At 53.5% G+C, this 19,171-nt stretch overlaps 1 protein-coding gene across 1 annotated transcript in view; it reads left to right on the plus strand.

Annotated features, from left to right (window-relative positions):
* The first annotated feature begins 10,669 nt into the window (after positions 1 to 10,669).
* The window catches only part of GRHL1 (grainyhead like transcription factor 1), a 41,702-nt gene continuing 33,200 nt past the window's right edge, over positions 10,670 to 19,171 (plus strand). Inside the window, exons 1-3 of the mRNA XM_040993920.1 lie at positions 10,670 to 10,689; positions 13,413 to 13,599; positions 18,263 to 18,333. Coding sequence (XP_040849854.1) covers positions 10,670 to 10,689; positions 13,413 to 13,599; positions 18,263 to 18,333 — 278 coding nt within the window. The remainder of the gene's footprint in view (positions 10,690 to 13,412; positions 13,600 to 18,262; positions 18,334 to 19,171) is intronic.

Raw genomic sequence — 19,171 nt, forward strand, 5'->3', positions numbered from 1 at the left:
GAAATTTTTACTTATTGGGTGTTTTTTGTTGTTAAATTTTTATTTTGAATTTTATGGTACAATTTCATAGAGACTGGGATTCCCCCCCGACAAACTCCCACCCCCCGACAGATTTTCCCCACATTGCTACGATACTGTAGTTCTTCATAAGGAGTCATCACTCCATCAGTCGGTTGTTTAAGTGTGCCTCGACATTGCTGGTACAGTGTCAGACAGTCCACCATCCCACTGTCCACACATGCTAACAAGACAAGTTACACACTGGGAAAATACAGCTCTGGGGCCTGTGCACGTGTGGCTGTGTGACACTCCCGGGGGAGACGAGGTCGAGCTCCTGTCCCTTGGCTGCAGCCTGGCCCAACTCTGGTTTGTTGCTGAAATTTGGAGAATGAACCAGAGGATGGAAGATTTTTCTCTCACTGTCTGTGCCTCTCTCCCTTTCAAATGTAAGCAAAACTTGCAGAATGAGGCAGGAGTGGGTGAAGTGCCATAATGATGGACAAACGGAGCTCCAGAGAGTGGCAGGGGGCGGTGGGGATGGTCAGTGGGGTACTCAGAGTGTCCCCAGAAGGAGGCCAGGAGCCACATCATGTTCTAAGCCCCCTTTCAGGGATGTGGTCGGTGAAGAGCACCACAGTGACTTCTCTGTCAAATGAACAAATTTTGCCTTTAAATCAGAGTCCTTTCCACTATCATGCAGCATAATCTTATGATTTCAGCTGCCACTCAAGGGAAATGAAATCCAGTGAGACTGGCCGAGGCCTGAGTGACTACCACACTCATGTGAAATTGGAGACTTGCAGAGAGGAAAAGCAGAAAGCAGCCGATACCTGTGGGAAAGGCCTGTAAGAGCTCTCTCTCTCTCTCCTTCTCTCAGTCTGCACACTCAGCCATATGAAGACAGCGTGCACTAGCTGAAACTGAGTGAAACATGAATTGAGGACCAGCAGTGTAGTGCCACAGGTTAAGCCACTGCCTGCAGGGCTAGTACCCTGAAGCAGCAGTTCAAGTCCCACCTGCTCCACTTCCAGTCCACCTCCCTGGTAATCACCTGGAAGGCAGAGGAAGATGGCCCTGCACAGTGTCCATGGCACTTTATTCATTGCCTGCACTGGCACAAAGTCCCTCGGAAAGAACACGGGGTTTAAGTCAATGCTGTCTACAAGGAGGGCAGGAGAGGCAGCCCACCTGAACCCCAGGAAGACAGTGCAAGGTGCCTCCATGGCAGGCTCCCAAGAATATGATGCAGTGTACATGCTCACAGTGCATATTTATTTTTTTAAAGATTTGTGTATGTATTTGAAAGGTGGGATTACAAAGAGAAAGATCTTCCACCTGCCGATTCACTTCCCAAATGGGTGTGACAGTAGGCAGGCTGAAGCTAACAGCCAAGAAATCCACCCTGGCCTCCTATGTGGCAGACAGGAGCCCAAGCAGCTGCTTCTGCTTTCCTAGGCACATCAGCGGGGAGCTGATACAGGATGTCACAACGGGCAGTACAGTGCCCTGCCCTGCATCTTCACGTAGAAATTCCCTTCAGAGGACTACGTCTTCCTTCAGTCGGCCCTCCAGTCAGTCCCTTGCCCCTAGGCAGTCTGCTCCAGCCCCTGGAGCTCCAGCACCCAGGAGGGGATGGGGCCGCAGTCCAACTGCTGAAGCCTGGGCTGCTCCCATGGTTCTGGCTGCTTTCACTCACCCCTTCTGCTTGGTCCACAGTGTTTCCCTGACATGCTGATGGGGAGTGGAGAGGGAGAGGCCTTCGGGCTGCCCATGCCCCCAGGGGAGGAATGGGGACCCCAAGATCAACACAGTGTCACCCCTGCCAGACCCCTGCAGCCAGCTGAGCTGGACGTCCAGTCAGCCTCACTAGCCAGGGACCCCCAGACAGGACCCCCTCCCCCAGCCTCTGGAGGGACCCTACATGTTGGAGATGTGAAGGGAGACGTTTAAGGCTTGACGACAAAGCCGCCCTCACCCCACAGGTCACTGCAGGGTGGTTTTCAAATGTTGGATGGGTCTGGTCCAGGTGTGGGTCTTGAAAGATACTGAAAACTTGCAAAAACAGCAGGAAAGCAAAAATTAGCCCAACTTGGGGCCTACCCAGGGTCCCATGGCCACATCTCATATCCAAATGTACCCTCGCAGGAAGCCACACAGTGCTACATGGGATCGCAGGCTCACACAGTGTGGTCAAGGTCAGAGTGTAGAGACCTCAGCCTCTGGGATAGACCCCCAACCCTCCTGTTCCCTCCATGCTGAACCAGGGCTGCCTGAAAGAAGGAATCCTGGGCACGACCTCTCCCCGGGCCCTGCCCCCAGCCTCCTCCTCCTCGCTGGCCATCACACCACTTCCCTCATGGCCGAGCCCTAACCCGCCAACCCCTCCCCAACACAGCCTGATTCTGCATGGGCCTCACACAGATCTCACCTCTCACCGGCCGGGGGTTGCAACACCTCCCGGCTCAACAGGCATTTATCATTCCTCAGCTAGCTATTTTCCAAGAATAGATTTAACAGCTCCAGGAGGCTCACACAGCTCCGCTGGCTCCTTGCTGTCTCGAGCCTGGTGACGGAGCCCCTGAGGTCACCAGCGTGTCTCCCACACACCATCACCCCTCTGCTGCCCTCGGACAAGCCGTGGCAGCTCCCGCCCCAGGGCCTTTGCGTGTGCTGGAGCCTCCAGCAGACGTGTGTTTCCTCCCCTTCTCGGAAGAATGTCTGTGATTTCCTTGGTCCCCTGCTCCGGTGCCTGCCTCTCGGTCCTCTCCTCCCCACCTCCCCCAGGGCAGAGTCGGCCACTCCTGGAGCGCAGAGAACACCTGGGCCTCCACGCAGAGCCGTGGGAGTTGGCTGCGTGTAAGCCATCTTCCCAAGCCTGGGGACTAAGAACCGTGGGTCCTGATGCCACAGTTCACCAGGAGCCCTGGGCAGCAGGCCAGATCAGGCCACTGGACACACCCCATTTCTAAAGCCAATTTCTGACTCCCATCTCTGCCTCCTACATAACCCAACAAGAGCTGTAGGGCCACCCCTCCAGGCATCTTTTGTAAGAGACTGGCAGTGGGGTTCATGCCCTGAAGAAGGCACGCTTGCAAAGCATCACTTTGTGGGGGGAGGAGTCCTCTGGAAAGGGGGAAGAGCCCATCATTTTCTGCCTCAGTCAACGCCCCCTGAGCAGAGGAGCCTACACCTGGTGAGCACCCCAGAACCCCAGCAGCAGCAGGATCCAGACAGGCCCTGCCCCCCACCCAGGAGCCCTGCTGTCTCCTGCAAGGCTGACTCCTGCTTTGATGTCTCTTGGCAAATTCTCCGAGGTGCTCTGTTCGCTGTTGCCAACAGGCAGAACTCACAATCCCAGCTACCAGAGTCGATGGACTAGGGGTTAAGTCCACATGTACATGAATTTTTAAGGGAAGAAACTCTGGGCCACTTGGGGTTGTCTCTGAAAACCCTCACTCATGGGCCCGGCGGGGTGGCGCAAGTGGTTAAAGTCCTCGCCTTGCACGCCCGGGATCCCATATGGGCGCCGGTTCTAATCCCGGCAGCCCCGCTTCCCTTCCAGCTCCCTGCCTGTGGCCTGGGAAAGCAGTCGAGGACAGCCCAAAGCTTTGGGAACCTGCACCCGTGTGGGAGACCCGGAAGAGGCTCCTGGCTTCGGATCGGCATAGTATCGGCCCGTTGCGCTCACTTGGGGAGTGAATCATCGGACGGAAGATCTTCCTCTCTGTCTCTCCTCTCTGTATATCTGCCTTTCCAATGAAAAAATAATAAAAATAAATCTTTAAAAAAAAAAAAAAAGAAAACCCTCACTCATGCACCATCCACTGCAGCCTCGCTCTCTGAAGCGGGAGAGCAGCATCCATGGGCTCTGATGATTTTAAATGGACACTACCTAAAATAAGGAAACTATGACTCACTGGCTAAATCCTCGCCTTGCAAGCACTGGGATTCCATATGGGTGCTGGTTCATGTACCAGCTGTCCCACTTCCCATCCAGCTCCCTGCTTGTGGCCTGAGAAAGCAGTTGAGGATGGCCCAAAACCTTGGGACCCTGCACACACATAGGTGACCCAGTAGAAGCTCCTGGTTTCGGATTAGCTCAGCTCTGGCCGTTGCAGCCACTTGGGGAGTGAACCAGCAGACAGAAGATCTTTCTCTGTCTCTCCTCTCTGTAACTCTACCTTTCCAATAAAAATCAATGAATCGTTTTTTTAAAACTGAGATTTGGCCTAACCCTGTCTTCCATGTCAACTCAAGTTTGACATTGAAATGAGACGTTTCAGACTTCATACCAGACTTGCAGCTTGGCACCCTGGTCAGAATCCTGCCCTCTGCTTTCCCCCAGCAGCAGTACTGCCTTCGATACCGAGGGAGAGCCTGCCCCCTACCCCTCGCCTGCAGCAGCAGCCTGATGGGCTCCACCCTGCCATAAGCAAGATGGGCTCTGGGAACCTTCCTGGGTGCACAGGATTCAGTGAAACCAAAGGGGAAAATGCAAGAACATCTGGGTTCCTGGAGCTGCCAGCAAGTATGTGACCTCAACTCACATGGCACCACAGGCTCCTATTCCTTCACAAATGGGGTAGTGGCTGGCTTCTGGGATCTAGGTCCAGGTAACTGACAAGATGGAGAGCAGCTGGGCAGCAGGTAGACATACAGACGGGAAAGAGGCCCGGCCTTCACAAGAATGCCCATAAGCCAGGTCACGTGTATGTGTGAAAACGCAGCATCTGGGTACCCCAAACAAGCTGTCAGTTCCAGGAGGCCCTTGAGTTTCAGAATCAACTTAGGGAGCTCAGACGCCACGTCCCAGGCGGTGTCACCTGCAGGGAGCAGCCACCACCCTGCCACAGTTCATGTGTCCAGGGTGCTGTGCAGCAGGGGCCCAGGCTAACCTGGGCTCACACCCAGGCCTATTCGCTGGGGTTAGGAAGAACTGGGGGATTTTGGAACAAGGTCTGGCCTAGAGCTTGGAACCAGCATCTACTCTCCACAGACCCCACTTCTCCATCCACAAGGTGGGCATGACCTTGCTTGTGTCAACAGCTAGATGAGCTTGGGCATATGGGTATCTCAAACACAGGGTACTGCTCAGAAAAGGCCCTGCCACGACCTCCCATGACAGCCCAGGGATGCTGGCTGTGAGACTTTATATCTGTTTGTTTGTTTAAGACTTATTTTTATTGGAAAAGCAGATTTACAGAGAGAAGGAAAGGCAGAGAAATATCTTCTGTCCACTAGTTCACTCCCCAAATGCCCTTGGGACACTTCTCTTTAAAATAAATAAATAAGGGCCCAACACGGAAGCCTCGTGGCTAAAGTTCTCACCTTGCACGCTCCAGGATCTCATATGGGAACCAGTTTGTTTCCCAGCAGCCCCACTTCCAGCTCCCTACTTGTGTCCTGGGAAAGCAGCAGAGAATGGCCCAGAGCCTTGGGACCCTGCACCCGTGTAGGAGACCCAGAAGAGGATCAGGGTTTCAGATTGGTTCAGCTCCAGCCATTGCGGTCACATTGGGAGTGAATTAGCAGATGGAAGAGCTTTCGCTGTCTCTCCTCCTCTTTGTATATCTGACTTTCCAATAAAAATAAACCTTCATAAATAGATAAACAGCAACAGGAACCATCACTTTAGAAGGTTAAGTCTCCACCGGCAGAGCTTTTGGCTTCCCCATATTGATGCCATTTTGAGTCCTGGCTGCTCCGCTTCCATCCAGCTCCCTGCTAATGCACCTGAGAAAACAGTGGAGGATGGGCCAAGTGCTGGGGCTCCTGCACCCACATAGGTGACCTGGAAGAAACTCCCGGCTCCTGGCTTCACTCTAGCCCAGCTCTGGCCATGGTGGCCATCTGGGACATGAACCAGCAGTGGAGGATCTCTCTCACTCTGTCTCCTTCTCTGTTATTCTGCCTGCCAGTGTCGTGATGTAGTAGGTTGTTGTTGCCTGTGCTGCCAGCATCCCATACGATCACTTATTCATGTCCTTGCTGCTCCACTTATAATCCAGCTCCCTGCTAACATGGCCTGAGGAAGTAGCAGAGGATGGCCCAGTCCTGGGGTCCCTATACCAGTGTGGGCGATCTAGAAGAAGTTCCTGGCTTCAGACTCAGCTGTGGCCACTAAAACCATTTGGAAAGTAAACAAGCAATACGAGATTTCTCTCATCTCTCCTTCTCTTTCTGCAATGCCTTTCAATCAAATAAATATATCTTTAAAATGAAGAAAGCCCTGTGATAGGTGTGACTGGCATAGCCCACAGTCGGGGAAGCTGAGGCTCAGCACTTAGTGAACTCCTGGGTGGAGTTCACTAAGTTCATTAACTTTGGAGTTCACTAACTCCTCCACCCATCTTCCCTCCTGCTGCGCAGACTCCCAGGGCAGGCTGGGGTGGGGGAAGGTGGGGCAAGCATCAGGGAGATGGCCAAAGCGTGGCCAGCACCTTTCCACCCCACAAGAAGTCACTTCCCTGCAAGCTGATTCATCAGGCCGGAACACCCCGTATGTAGTGAACTCTACTACTTAGAGGTAGTGAGGTCATACCCCAGCCAGCAAGCCCCCAGACAAGGGAGCCTGCCCTTTATTCTTCAAAGGACATAGCAGTCACCCAGGAAGGTTCCCCACACCCGGCCCTGAATGGGGATCCTCCAGGGTGTGAGCCTGGGGAGCCCCAGCTCACACAGGCTGTTGTCCTTGGTTTGACCATCTTCTGCTGTTTTCTTCAGGTTATCATCAAGGAACTGGAGCAGAAGTGGAGCAGCTGGGACTCAAACCAGCATCCGTAGGGCATGCTGGTGCCAAGGAGGATGCTTAGCCTGATATGCCATGGTGCTGGTCCCAAGATCCTTTTTCTTTAAAAAAATAAATAAATAAAACTACTTCCTCCTTGAGCTTAAAGGGTTGTGGTCCAAAAGATCAAGACGTTAAACCTCGCAGCATCAGAAAAACTGATCAAGCCAATGGAATACCGCTTTCCCTCACAGGTCAGCTTTGCTCGCCCTTGGCTGGCAAGGGGTGGTCCTCACTAACGGGGTCTCCACGGGGCCTTAGGGGAACAACAGGGAGAGGTCTGCACAGTTTTCCCCAATTCTAGGAATTTACCCTATGGTTAAATGAGGGCACTTCAAAGACTTTGTGTAAAACTGGAATTAAAAGATAAACTTATTTTGGTGAAAAACAATTTTTGAAACTGTACCAAGTTTTCACATGGTTTGTGGAAAGCATACATTATAAGGAAACTACACATGGGTTCCAAAAATTTTACACTACATTTCATTATTTTTTACTGTCCCCTCACACTTTATTTCAAAGGTAGAAAGAGAAGGAGACAGAGAGATCTTGCATCTGCTGGTTCACTCCCCACAACAGTCAGGGCTAGACGGGCTGAAGCCAGAAGCCTGAACTCAGCCGCAGGCCTCCATGTGGCAGGCAGGGTCCCCAGAGCCTGAACCCCTACCTGCCTCTCAGGGCTTGTGTTAGCTGGAGCTGGATCGCAGCAGACACAGGACACAAACCCAGCCACATGGGATGGGTGAGGCGTCCCAAGGCACAACTTCCCTGCTCTGCCACACACCTGCTCCGAGCTTGCCTTTTAATCCCATCTCTAGCAAACTTCCTCAGGCTGACTTACATCTGACCAACCATGCCAGAATGTTGTCAGGCTTGAATGTGCTAGTGGAAAACTGAGGGCACAAGACTGACATCTTGCCACAGCCCTGCCTCCCAGACTTGTCTTCTTTTTTCCTCTAAGATTTATTTATTTATTTATTTATTTGGAAGGGCAGATTAACAGAGAAGGAGAGAAAGGGAGAAAGATCTTCCATCTGCTGGTTTACTCCCAGACGGCCGCCAATGGCCAGAGCTGAGTCGACCAAAGCCAGAAGCCAGGAATCTCCTCCAAGTCTTGCACGTGGGTGCAGGGTCCTATTGCTCTCCCAGGCCACAAGCAGGGAGCTGGATGGGAAGTGGACATAAACCAAACCAGTGCCCAGATGGGATCCCGGTGCTTGGAGGTCGAGGATTAGCCAAGTGAGCCACTGTGTTGGAAAGGCAGACATACAGAGAGGAGGAGAGACAGAGAAGAAGACCTTCCGTTTGATGATTCACTTTCTAAGCAACTGCAATGGCCAGATACGAAGCCAGGAGCCCACATCTTCTTCTGGGTCTCCCATGGGGGTGCAGGGTTCCAAAACTTTAGGCCATCCTTGACTGATTTCCAGGCCAGAAGCAGAGAGCTGGATGGGAAGCAGGGCCACTGGGATTAGAACCAGAGTCTATATGGGATCCAGGCATGTTCAAGGCGAGGACTTTTAGCCACTAGACTATTGATCTGGGCCCCCGTGTTTGTTTCAATCAGTACATCCACTTTGTGGTGGCTTTGGCTTTTGGCTTTCTGCTTTGTTGTTCCTTCATTGTTTCTCTAGTTTCTTTCATGTCTGCCATGGACCAGGCCCTGAGACATGCACCTGGGGAAAGTGCCAAACATCAGGGCCCTGCTGACGGGCACTGGACATTCCCCATGTCTGCTAGGCCCCGGGGAGGTTGGCCTGTGGGCAGTGCCATCCCCGTACTCCATATGTACAGTGCTTGCGCACTGGTGGGCAGAGGCACCAACAGTCACGTGACCGGGCCCAGGCAAGGGATCCCCCAAGGTGCAGTGTGTCCTGTGGGCCTGGGCAAGCCCAGGACAGGCAGGGAACGGGGTGCTGGGGGTCACTAATAGGCATGAGTGGGACAGGAAAGTGCAGGGTTGATAGGAGGGCGCTGAGCTGAGGCGCCTGGGACAGGACACAGTATGGGCAGGTGAAGGGGCCTTTATTCCCACGTCTGTCACCTCAGCTGCTGTTGGATGCTTTGCACCAAAGCCATGCATCACTCTCCTCCCCCACCCCCCCTTACTTTTACTGACTTTCTCTCAGACTAGCTCCCGTGTAAGTGTGGTTTCTAGAAACAGCAGACACACCAGGGGGAAGTGAAAAGTCATTGTGCTCTGGTGTGGTACCCAGGGCTGGAAGACAGGAGCAACTTGGGGACTCTGAGCTAGAACCCCAGGGGCCTGGACAACCAGGAGCAAGATGGCCACAGGAGAGGCATGTCCACAGGCAGCAGCCAACAGTGCTGAGGACCTCGTGTGCTCTCTCTGGGGACCAGGCAACCAGTGGATGGTCCCTTGCTCAGCTTCGACACTGGCTTTGGCTTGGTACCTCTTGTCACCTGCTCCATGCTGGCCCCCAGTCCTCCTCACGGCCCTGCAGAGTTGGCCCTTGTCGCAGCTTTAACAGCTCCCCAGGTGCGGCTGCACTGTGCAGGTTAAGCCACCTGTGTGCCCTGCTGGAGTGCCCAGGGCCAGTAGCTGGCATGTGCCTGTTTCAGCTGACCCTAGCAGGAGGCAGTGATGGCGGCAGTGGTGGTAGCTTCCCGCCATGCCCATGGGAGAATGAACCAGAAGATGGGAATTCTGTCTCTAAAATAAATAAATAAATAAGGATTCAAGAAAATACATGAGCCTATGCTTTACAATTTTTTATTTGAAAGGCAGAGTTAGGCAGAGAGCAGGAAAGAGATGCATAGAGGGCTTTGATCTGCTGGTTCACCTCCCAATGGCTGCAGCAGCTGGGGCTGGGACAGCAGTGTCCCAGGTCGGCCGGGTCCTGGGTCATCTCCCACAGTGTCCCAGGCAAGCGAGCAGGCAGCTGGGTCCAAAGTGGGCCAGCCAGGGCTCGGTCCCAGACAGCTGAGTAAGCTAGTCCCACTTCTGTTTTTGCAAAACACCACGGGGACACTGCCGGTGCAGATGCCAGCTCTGGTCTCAGGCAGGTCCACCTGGGCCCAGCACTCATCTGCAAGACACACCAGTTTGGACAGGACTCCCTGAATGGTCTACACTGCCTCTTGTCAGCTCGCCTCCGCAGAACACGCTGGGGTCCTCCTTTGCCTCGGTTACAGCCCCATATCTCCTTCCCAGGGCATTCCCAGGCCGCGCCTGGACGACCACTGTCGCCTCCTGATTAGCACAGCAGCCAGATTAAACCTTTGCAAACCTGAGTGAGCTGTGCCAGCACCGCCCCCGCCTCCTCAGAGCAAAGCGCACACTCCTGACAGAATCCGCTCCCGTTCCTCTCCAGCCACACGGCTGTCCCGCGGCGCACCCCGGGGATCTACCTGACCCATTGCTTCAGCCCCACGCCACAGTCCCCATCGCCGGCTCTGCCCTCCACCTCACAGCCTACCGCAGTACGTGTCTAACACTGTCTGGGAGCACTGCCCGGAGCGGTCCGGGAGCCGCTCTCCCCGCACCTCGGAGGCGCGCCAGGTCCCGGCCGCGCCTCCGCCGTCCCGGCCGCGCCTCCGCCCACTCCCGCCCAGCGCCGCCGGGCCCGAAGGCCCCGCCCCGGCGCCCAGCGCGCCGGCCAATCAGAAGGCGCGGCCGGCCTGCCGGCCCCCCGAGGCCCCGCCCCGGGCAGGCGCGCCGCCAGCCAATGAGCGGCCGAGCGCGGCGCCCAGTGCGCGCGGCCCGCGCGGAGCCGGCTCAGAGCGAGAAAAGCGAACCCAACCCGTCGGGGCCGCCGCTCCGGACCTGCCAGCCGCCGCCGCCGCCGCCTCCCCCGGCTCGGCTCTACTGTCCCAACCCGAAAGTCCAGTTCTGCGGCCCGGCCGCGGCGAGCGAGCGCGATGACACAGGAGTACGACAAGTGAGTGAGGCGCGGGCGCGGGAGTCCCGCCGCCGCCGCCGCCGCCGCCGAGGGGCCCTGCCCGGGGCAGGGGGCACGGCCGCCGCTGCCCGCGCCCGCCCGACCGTCCGCCTGCCCGGGCGAGCGAGCGGGAGCCGGCGCGGCGGGGACCGGGCCGGGCCTGACGGGGTGGGCGCCGGCCCTTCCCGCCTCTTTGTTGGGTCGGAGCGGAGCCCCGCCGCCGGAGCCCCCCGGCCAGGCCCGGCCCGGGGCCGCGCGCGGGGTGTGCGGGGTGTGCGGGGGACCCGCGGCGTCGCCCGGCCAGGCGGGCCAGGCGGGCGGAGCGCTGGGGGCCGCGGGGCGGCGGCGGCACAGGTGAGGTCGTCGCGGGCGGGAACTGAGGGGGAAGAGGCGCCGGCGGCCCCGGGCGAGCTGGAAGGCTGGCAGTGCGAGTGGGAAAGCGGCTGTGGGAGTGCGCGTGCCACTTGCATCACTGCGGGTAATTAGCGATGGCTGCGCCGATTAGCGCGGGGAAGAGGGAGAAGGGGGCGCAGGCCCGGAGGGGTCGTGCCTGAGGCAGCTTTTCTGTGTGAAAATCGGCTATTCCCTGTCCCCCGCCCCAGATCTGTGGACGATAGTAGGAAAAGGCCTCGGAGCCGAGCCAGGGGACACCCGTGTGGGCTTTAGGAAAAGTTGGTGGAGAAATGGGATGGGAAGGTGCCGAGGACCCCCGTGGGGTTTGTGGAGGCCGGGTGGGTCGCGCATGGCCTTTGCTGAGCGAGGATCCTGGCGGTTTGGGTGTGGGGTGATGCCTTGTGCATGGGGCCGGGAGCGGGCCGGGAGCTTCGGGACTACACGAGGAAGTAGTCTCGAAGCCACAGGCTGTGTGTGTTGGTGACTTGACCAAGAGTTGAGATAAGGCTGTATTTCCAAAGCTCTCATTTTGGCCCGAGGCAGGCTTTGGGAAATATAAAACACCTTCTGGGTGATCGCACACATAAGCCATCTGAAAAATATTTTCAGTTGCTTGTACAAATTTGGGATGGGGGTGATGGGAGCAGGCTGGAGGCTGGATCCGGAGCATTGAAGGGAACTGGCCAAGCCCGGAGGCACTGTGGTGTGGACTTCTGGCAGTAGCTTGGCCAGGACACCCACAGGGGTCCATCCCCGCCTCCCCACAAACCCACGCACAGTCACAGCCTGGCACTCCGTGGTCCTCATGGGTCAGAGGTGAGAACACTTGTTGGTGACCTAACCCCTCCTGTTGACCACGTGCAGGTGTGTGCGGGCGAGTTCGGTTCTGAGTCTGCGGCCCTCCTCCTCTTTGGCCCCCCCCTCACCTTTTGAAGATGTTCTCCTTTATAAAAATCGGCCTCTATTGTAAGAGCCTGCCAAGCTCTACTGCCAATAGTTGGAGAGTTAATCAGGGTCTCTGCCTTCTCCGGGGAGTGGGGAGGTCACCTTCAGGCCGTTCCATATTTCATCTGGATGTTGCAATGAGAACTGATGGTTAAGTTTGCTCATTACAATAGTGATAAATTCAAAGTTGTCCCAAACATTTCTTTCTTTTTTTTTTTTTATTTTAAAGGGCTTAATTTTGCTGGACTCTGTGTTCAATTTTCTTTCTCTCTATTGACTTACTGAATAGTTCCAAGTGAACGGTTACTGCGGCTGTTTGCATTTCAGGCTTCTGGAATCACTGATGTTTGCTTTAATCTCTTAAGTGACATCTTCGTTGAAGACACCGTGCTCATGGCCTTCGGCTTCTTGAGTTTGTCGCACCAGGGTCCCCATTAGAGGAAAGAGTCTTTTCAAGTCTCTTTTTTGCTCATTTATTGTTGTAAGATTCTTAAATGTTTATCTCCCAGATAAACAGGCAACTCCCAGGCCAGAAAGTGATGTCTCTTTATTGACTTACGGCCCCCTGGCCACATTCCATGCTCAGTCGCTGGCATGGGCTGCTGGCCACCTGTGTTCGAGTCTACCTTTCTCATCTTCCCCGTGCATTAACTGTACATCCCTTTACTCTGTGCCTGTCCTGGCTGCTTGGGACATTTGCCAGTGCTAGCAGGACACACAGGGGGAGGAATGAGGGGCACCGCATCCTGGGAGATCCCTGTGTTGAATGTGGGTTCCAAGGAAGGCTGCTTTGCCTTTCTTTGTCCTGGTGTTTGTTTATGTTAAGTGTTTGAATAGCCTGGCATTTTCTTAGTTTTTTTTTTTTTTTTTTTGGCCAGGGAGTATATGCTGGGTTCCACGAGTAGGTTAACTCCAGGTGTCCCGGCTGCATAAATACCTTGTGTCACTAGAGGGCTCATGGACATGCTGTGCCACCTTCTTCATTTGATGTACTTGGGCATCGGTGAAACTTGTTATCAGAATGTAAAGGAATTCTTGGTTTGGGTCTTTAAAATCCAGCCTGTGGGCGTGCGGTACAGCCAGTTAGCCTTCTGCCTGCGAGCCTGGCATCCTGTATCAGAGCAGTTGCTCCTTCCCATCCAGCTTCCTGCCAGTGTGCATGGGAAACAGCAGAAGACGGCTCAAGGGCTTGGGCCCTGCCATTCGCGTGGGAGATCCGGATATCCAGATGGGGATCCAGCCCAGCCCTTGTGGTTATTTGGGAAATGAACCAGTGAAAAGAAGATCTCTCTTCCTCCTTTTGCTTTTCAGACAAACAACGTAATCTTTTTAAAGGCATAGCTTATGATGTCTTGCTCATTTTTTTCTTTGTAATGTCTTCCAAGCAAGCGCCCAGTGTTGGTTCTTCAGAATGAGGCCCTTTACCCACAGCGGCGCTCCTACACCAGCGAGGACGAGGCGTGGAAGTCGTTCCTGGAAAACCCGCTCACCGCGGCCACCAAAGCCATGATGAGCATCAACGGGGACGAAGACAGCGCCGCGGCGCTGGGCCTGCTGTATGACTACTACAAGGTAGGTTGCTGGCCACCACGGGCCACAGCGCAGCCTGCCTGTGTCGGCACTATAAAGAACTTAATGAGTACCTTGGTGTGGCTCAAAGCCCGAAAGTCCGATCACAGAAATCAAAGGGCCATGTTAAGGTCGGATGCAGGAGCCAGCTGCTGTGGCTCTGGGTGGGAACGTGTATGGGGCCTATCTGTTGGTGCACACACCTTCCCCACCCAACCCCCACATGGTGTCCAGGTCGAGGCCTCCTGGAGCAGGGTGTGGCTTATTGCTGTTATAGCAGCCTTCCTGAGCTGGATCCTTCAAGGTGACGGGGCTTGCCTGACCTGCCCTCCTGCTGCCCTGGGGCCCTGAGCTGTCACTGAACTAGCTTGTGTGTCCCCTGGTCCCACATCACACAGCTGGGACGCGTACATCTTCTTGGGTCTGTTCACCTGACATGCTTCTCTTTGGCCAAGAACAGATTAAGTGCAGACAGCCACAAAGAGCTTGAAGCCAATAAAACTGGACTGTGTGGGAGCGCGGCTTTGCCACAGGGTCCTCATCTCCCTCAGTGGCCACGTGCGACTATTCTGTGCCTTCTTGGCACTGCCTCGGCTGCCCTTTACTAACACAGGAGCTTTGCAAGAATCTCAGGAATGGCTTTTTTCAAAATCTTGTTTGGGGGCCAGCATGGTGGCACATTATGCTACGCCTCTGCCTATAACATCAGAATCCCATATGGGTACAAGCTCGAGGCCTGGCTAATCCTTTCCCCATAGAGCTCCCTGCTGATGGCACCTGGAAAAGCCATGGAAGATGGCCAAAGTGCTTGGGCCCCTGTACACACATGGAAGAAGTTCTGGCTCCTGGCTTTGGCTTAACTTCTTAAAATCTTTTAAGATTTGTTTTGTTTTTTTATTTGTTTGAAAACAGAGTTACATAGAAATGAAGAGAAAGTAAGGGAGAGAGAGAATATTCATCCAAAGCCAGGAACCAGGAGCACCATGCAGGACTCGCGTGAGGGTAGCTCTGTGTGCTCTAGTCAACATCTGCTGGCTTGGCAGGATCTGGAACTGCAATGATCAGGGCAACTGAGCCAGCGAGGACACGCCCACCCATCTCAGAAACTCTTAACAACAGTGACTCCTTACGTGAATATCTACATGTGTGTGTGCGCGCACACACAGACAGACACACACACACAGAGGTGAAGATCTACATACATACGCACACACACGTGTGCACAACGGTGATTCCTTAGGTGAATACACATATACACAGGTGAACATCTGCAGGCACACGCACACACACACGTGTGCACAACGGTGATTCCTTAGATGAATACACATATACACAGGTGAACATCTGCAGGCACACACACACACACACACGTGTGCACAACGGTGATTCCTTAGATGAATACACATATACACAGGTGAACATCTGCAGGCACACGCACACACACACACGTGTGCACAACGGTGATTCCTTAGGTGAATACACATATACACATATACACAGGTGAACATCTGCAGGCACACGCACACACACACGTGTGCACAACGGTGATTCCTTAGGTGAATACACATATACACATATACACAGGTGAACATCTGCACGCACACGCACACACACACTTGTGCACAACAGTTTGTTTTTGCCCTTTTGTATTGATAGCTCAAGTTTACAGGAAACTTAAAATAATGAACAATCACTTCCCGAGCAGCTTTTCTGGGCCTCCCCACTGGGCTGCCTTTATGGTGTTCTCACACTGTGTGAAGAAGAGAGCGCCCTAGGGGAGAGGCAGGCAGGACAGTGCAGTATCAGAATCAGAGTGGGAGCAGAGTAGACCAGCTGCTTCCTGGTAGCAACCATGGACCCAGCCTGTGTGTAAGGTTTCAGTGTCTTTGAACATGAACATGGACTTGCCTCAGAGTGAAGGGAGCTGGAAGAACCCTTGTCTGGGATGCCTAGCCACCAAGGTTGCTTTACAAGTCAGCATTATAAAGGCTAGTTAGAGAAGCTCAGAAAAACAGATTTTTATTTTGGTGCAAAAGAAGTTTAAATTCATGTTTTATATACTTTGTGAAGACTCCTGGTATGTATGGATTTCAAACTTTTTTGCGACGAAACAAACTTTAAATTTCATTTTCTATGAAAATTTTTAGAGGCTTTAACTTATTTTTATTTGAAATGCGGAGCTAGAGCAGGAAAGATACAGAGAGAGAGAGAGAGAGATCTTCCATCCATTTGTTCATTCCCAAAATAGCCACAATGTTTGGAACTAAGCTGATCCAAAGCTAGGAATCAGGAACTTCTTCAGAGTGCGAGGCCCAAGGACTTGAGCCATCTTCCACTGCTTTCCCAGGACATGGGCAGAGAGCTAGATCAGAAGTGAAGCAGCTGGGACTCAAACTGGCACCCATAAGGGATGCCGATAATAGGTGGTCATTTACCCTACTGTGCTGTGGTATCAACCCCATGAACTTCATTGGTTTATTTATTTAGGACTTATGGGCCAGTGCAGAAGCCTAGTGGCTAAAGTCCTCGTCTTGCACACGCCAGGATCCCATATGGGTGCTGGTTCATATCCTAGCTGCCCCACGTCCCTTCCAGCTCCCTGCTTGTGGCCTGGGAAAGCAGTGGAGGACAGCCCAAAGCCCTGGGATCCTGCATGAGTGGGAGATTTGGAAGAAGCTCCTGTCTCCTGATTTCTGGCTTCAGATTGGCTCAGTTGCTGCTACTTGGGGAGTGAACTGTCATATGGAAGACTTTTCTTTCTCCCTCTCCTTCTTTCTGTAAATCTGACTTCCCAATAAAAATAAACGAATCTTTAAAAAAAAGATTTGTTGATTTTCTGAAAGTCACAATGACAGAGAAGGAGAAGATCTTTCATCTGCTCTTTCGTTCTCCACCACAAGAACTAGGGCTGGGCTGAGCTGGGCTGGGCCGGGCCGGGCCTGGCCAAGCGCCGAGCCCAGAGTTATCCAGGTTTCCCACGTGCATGACAGGGACACAATGCCTGGGCCATCTTCTGCTGCCTTCTCCAGCAGTTAGCTGCGAGGAGAATTGGGAGTGACGCAGCTGGGTTATGATCTGGCGCCCATGTGGATGGATGCATGTGGGATGCCAGTATCACAGGCGGCAGCTTTACCTGCTATGCCACAATGCTGGTTCCTCCAAAAGATTTTGAGGTACATCTGTGTATCTGTCTTGTGATTTGTTTTAGTTCAATTCATTTTTTAAGTTCCTAAGGTATTATGAAGTTACTTTTCAAAAAATGTATTTATTTGGGAGGCAGAGAGAATGAGAGTGCTTCCCTCTGCTGGTTCACTGCCCGGATGCCTAGCACGGCCAGGGCTGGACACTGCTCAAGCAGGGAGCTGGTAGCCCACGGTAGCAGGGACACAACTACCTGAGCAGACGTCGCTGCCTCCCAGGTCTGTGTGGACAGGAAGCTGGGGCCACATCCCAGGCCAAGAAACAGATGCAGGCCCTGTCTGTGGGAAACAGACTTTCTTTTTTGGACAGGATTTATTTATTTATATTGGAAGGTCAGATTTACAAAGAGAAGGAGAGACACAGAGAAAGATCGTCCATCTACTGGTTCTCTCCCAAGCGGCCACAACAGCCAGAGCTGATCTGATCTGAAGCTAGGAGCCAGGAGTTTCTTCTGGGTCTCCCACACAAATGCAAGGTCCCAAGTCTTTGGGCTGTCCTCCACTACTTTCCCAGGCCACAAACAGGGAGCTGGAAGGGAAGTGGGGCAGCCGGGACATGAACCGGCACCCACATGGGATCCTGGCACATGCAAGGTGAGGACTTTTAGCCACTAGGCTACTTACTATGCCAGACCCAAAGCAGGCCTCCTACCTGCCCAATCAAACTTCTACCCCTGGAGTGGCTCTGTTCTAATTAAAACTTTGTAGGAAGGGAGATCAGCAGGTTTAGAGGCATTGAAAAAAAAAAAAAATACACGCCCAGCTAATGTTTTCTGAGTGTTTCCATAGTCTGAAGTGTGGACCCCATGTGAGAAAAGCTCTGTAAATCTACCTTTCCAATATAAATAAATAAAGAGATCTTTTTATAAAAGGGCTTCCAAAGCTTTACTGGTTATGATGTATTAATAAACACAGAAAGGAGACAAGTTAATGATTCCTTTGAAAGAGTGACCTCCAGGAGGCCTGCCACATGAACACTCCGGTGCGGCTGGCACACTCCGCCCTACGATGTAACTGCATCTGCACAGTTCAGACATTTTTTTTTTAAGATTATTTCTTCTTATTGGATAGGAGATTTACAGAGTAGAGACAGAAAAAGATCTTCTGTCCGCTGATTCACTCCCCATGTGGCTGCAATGGCTAGAGCTGAACCTATCCAAAGCCATGAGCCTAGAGCTTCTTCCAGATCTCCCACTCAGGTGCAGGGTCCCAAGGCTTTGGGCCATCCTCCACTGCTTTCCCAGGCCACAAGCAGGGAGCTGGATGGGTAGTGGGGCTGCCAGGAACGAACTGGCATGCATATGGGATTCCCACGCGTCCAAGGCGGGGCGGCTCTTAGCCACTAGGTTAATTTGTCAGGCCTTTGAAAATAATGAAAGTGGGCAGGGAGCGGGAGCGGGGAGCTTGTGTTTGGGAGAACCTTCCTGCCTGGGGTGGGACCTGATCCTTTCTGTGTTAACTCCCAGGTTCCCAGAGAGAGGAGGTCTTCCACGGCGAAGCCCGAGCCAGAGCACACAGAGCAAGATCACAGCAAGAGGTAAGGCTGGCTGGCCCCGGGGGAGGGTGGGCCCCACGCGCGGTCCAGCGGCCCAGTGGAGGCCACAGGCCGGCCTCTGGTGGCTGCACTCGGATCTGCTCTGCTGCTGGTCGGTGCGTTTCTTCAGACTGGGCTTTGTCGGCTGCAGAGAGCACACGTGCTGTCGCTGCCCCTCCCGCTGCTCCTCCCGGGCTGTCTCAGCACTGGCTGAGATGCAGGGTTTGTTTGGCTTTATTCTTATTTCAAAGACAAATTTTCAGATAGAGATCTTCCATCTGCTGGGTCCTGCCCCAAATGGCTGCAATGGCCAGAACTAGGCTGGTCCATAGCCAGGAGGCAGGAGCGTCTTGCAGGTCTCCTACATGGGAGCAGGACCATCTTCCACAACTTTTCCAGACACATTATCAGGGAACTGGATTGGAAGTAGAGCAGCTGGGACTTGAACCAATGCCTGTATGGGATACCAGCAGCATAGGCAGAGGCTTAACTTCCTACACCACAGCAACAGACCCAATGGGATTCTTTGTCTTTGAGGGTTTTTTTTTTTTTAGGAGGATGTTGTAGTGGAGGGGAAGGTGTATACACTTTAAAAAAAAAAAAAAAAAAAAAAAAAACAGGAGATGGCTTCCATGGCATAATCATCAAAGCTTCCACTTCAGCACCAGCATCTCATGTGGGCACCGGTTTTTCTCCCGGTTGCCCCATTTATGATCTAGCTCTCTGCTTAAGGCCTGAGAAAGCAGCAGAGGATGGTTCAAATCCTTGGGCCCCTGCACACTTGTGGGAAACTTGGAAGAAGCTCCAGGCTTCAGCTCTGGCCGTTGCAGCCAATTAGGGA

This window comes from Ochotona curzoniae, unplaced genomic scaffold (genome assembly GCF_017591425.1).
Source record: "Ochotona curzoniae isolate NIBS_2020 unplaced genomic scaffold, NIBS_Ocur_1.0 contig_883, whole genome shotgun sequence".
NCBI classification, from domain to species: Eukaryota; Metazoa; Chordata; class Mammalia; order Lagomorpha; family Ochotonidae; genus Ochotona; species Ochotona curzoniae.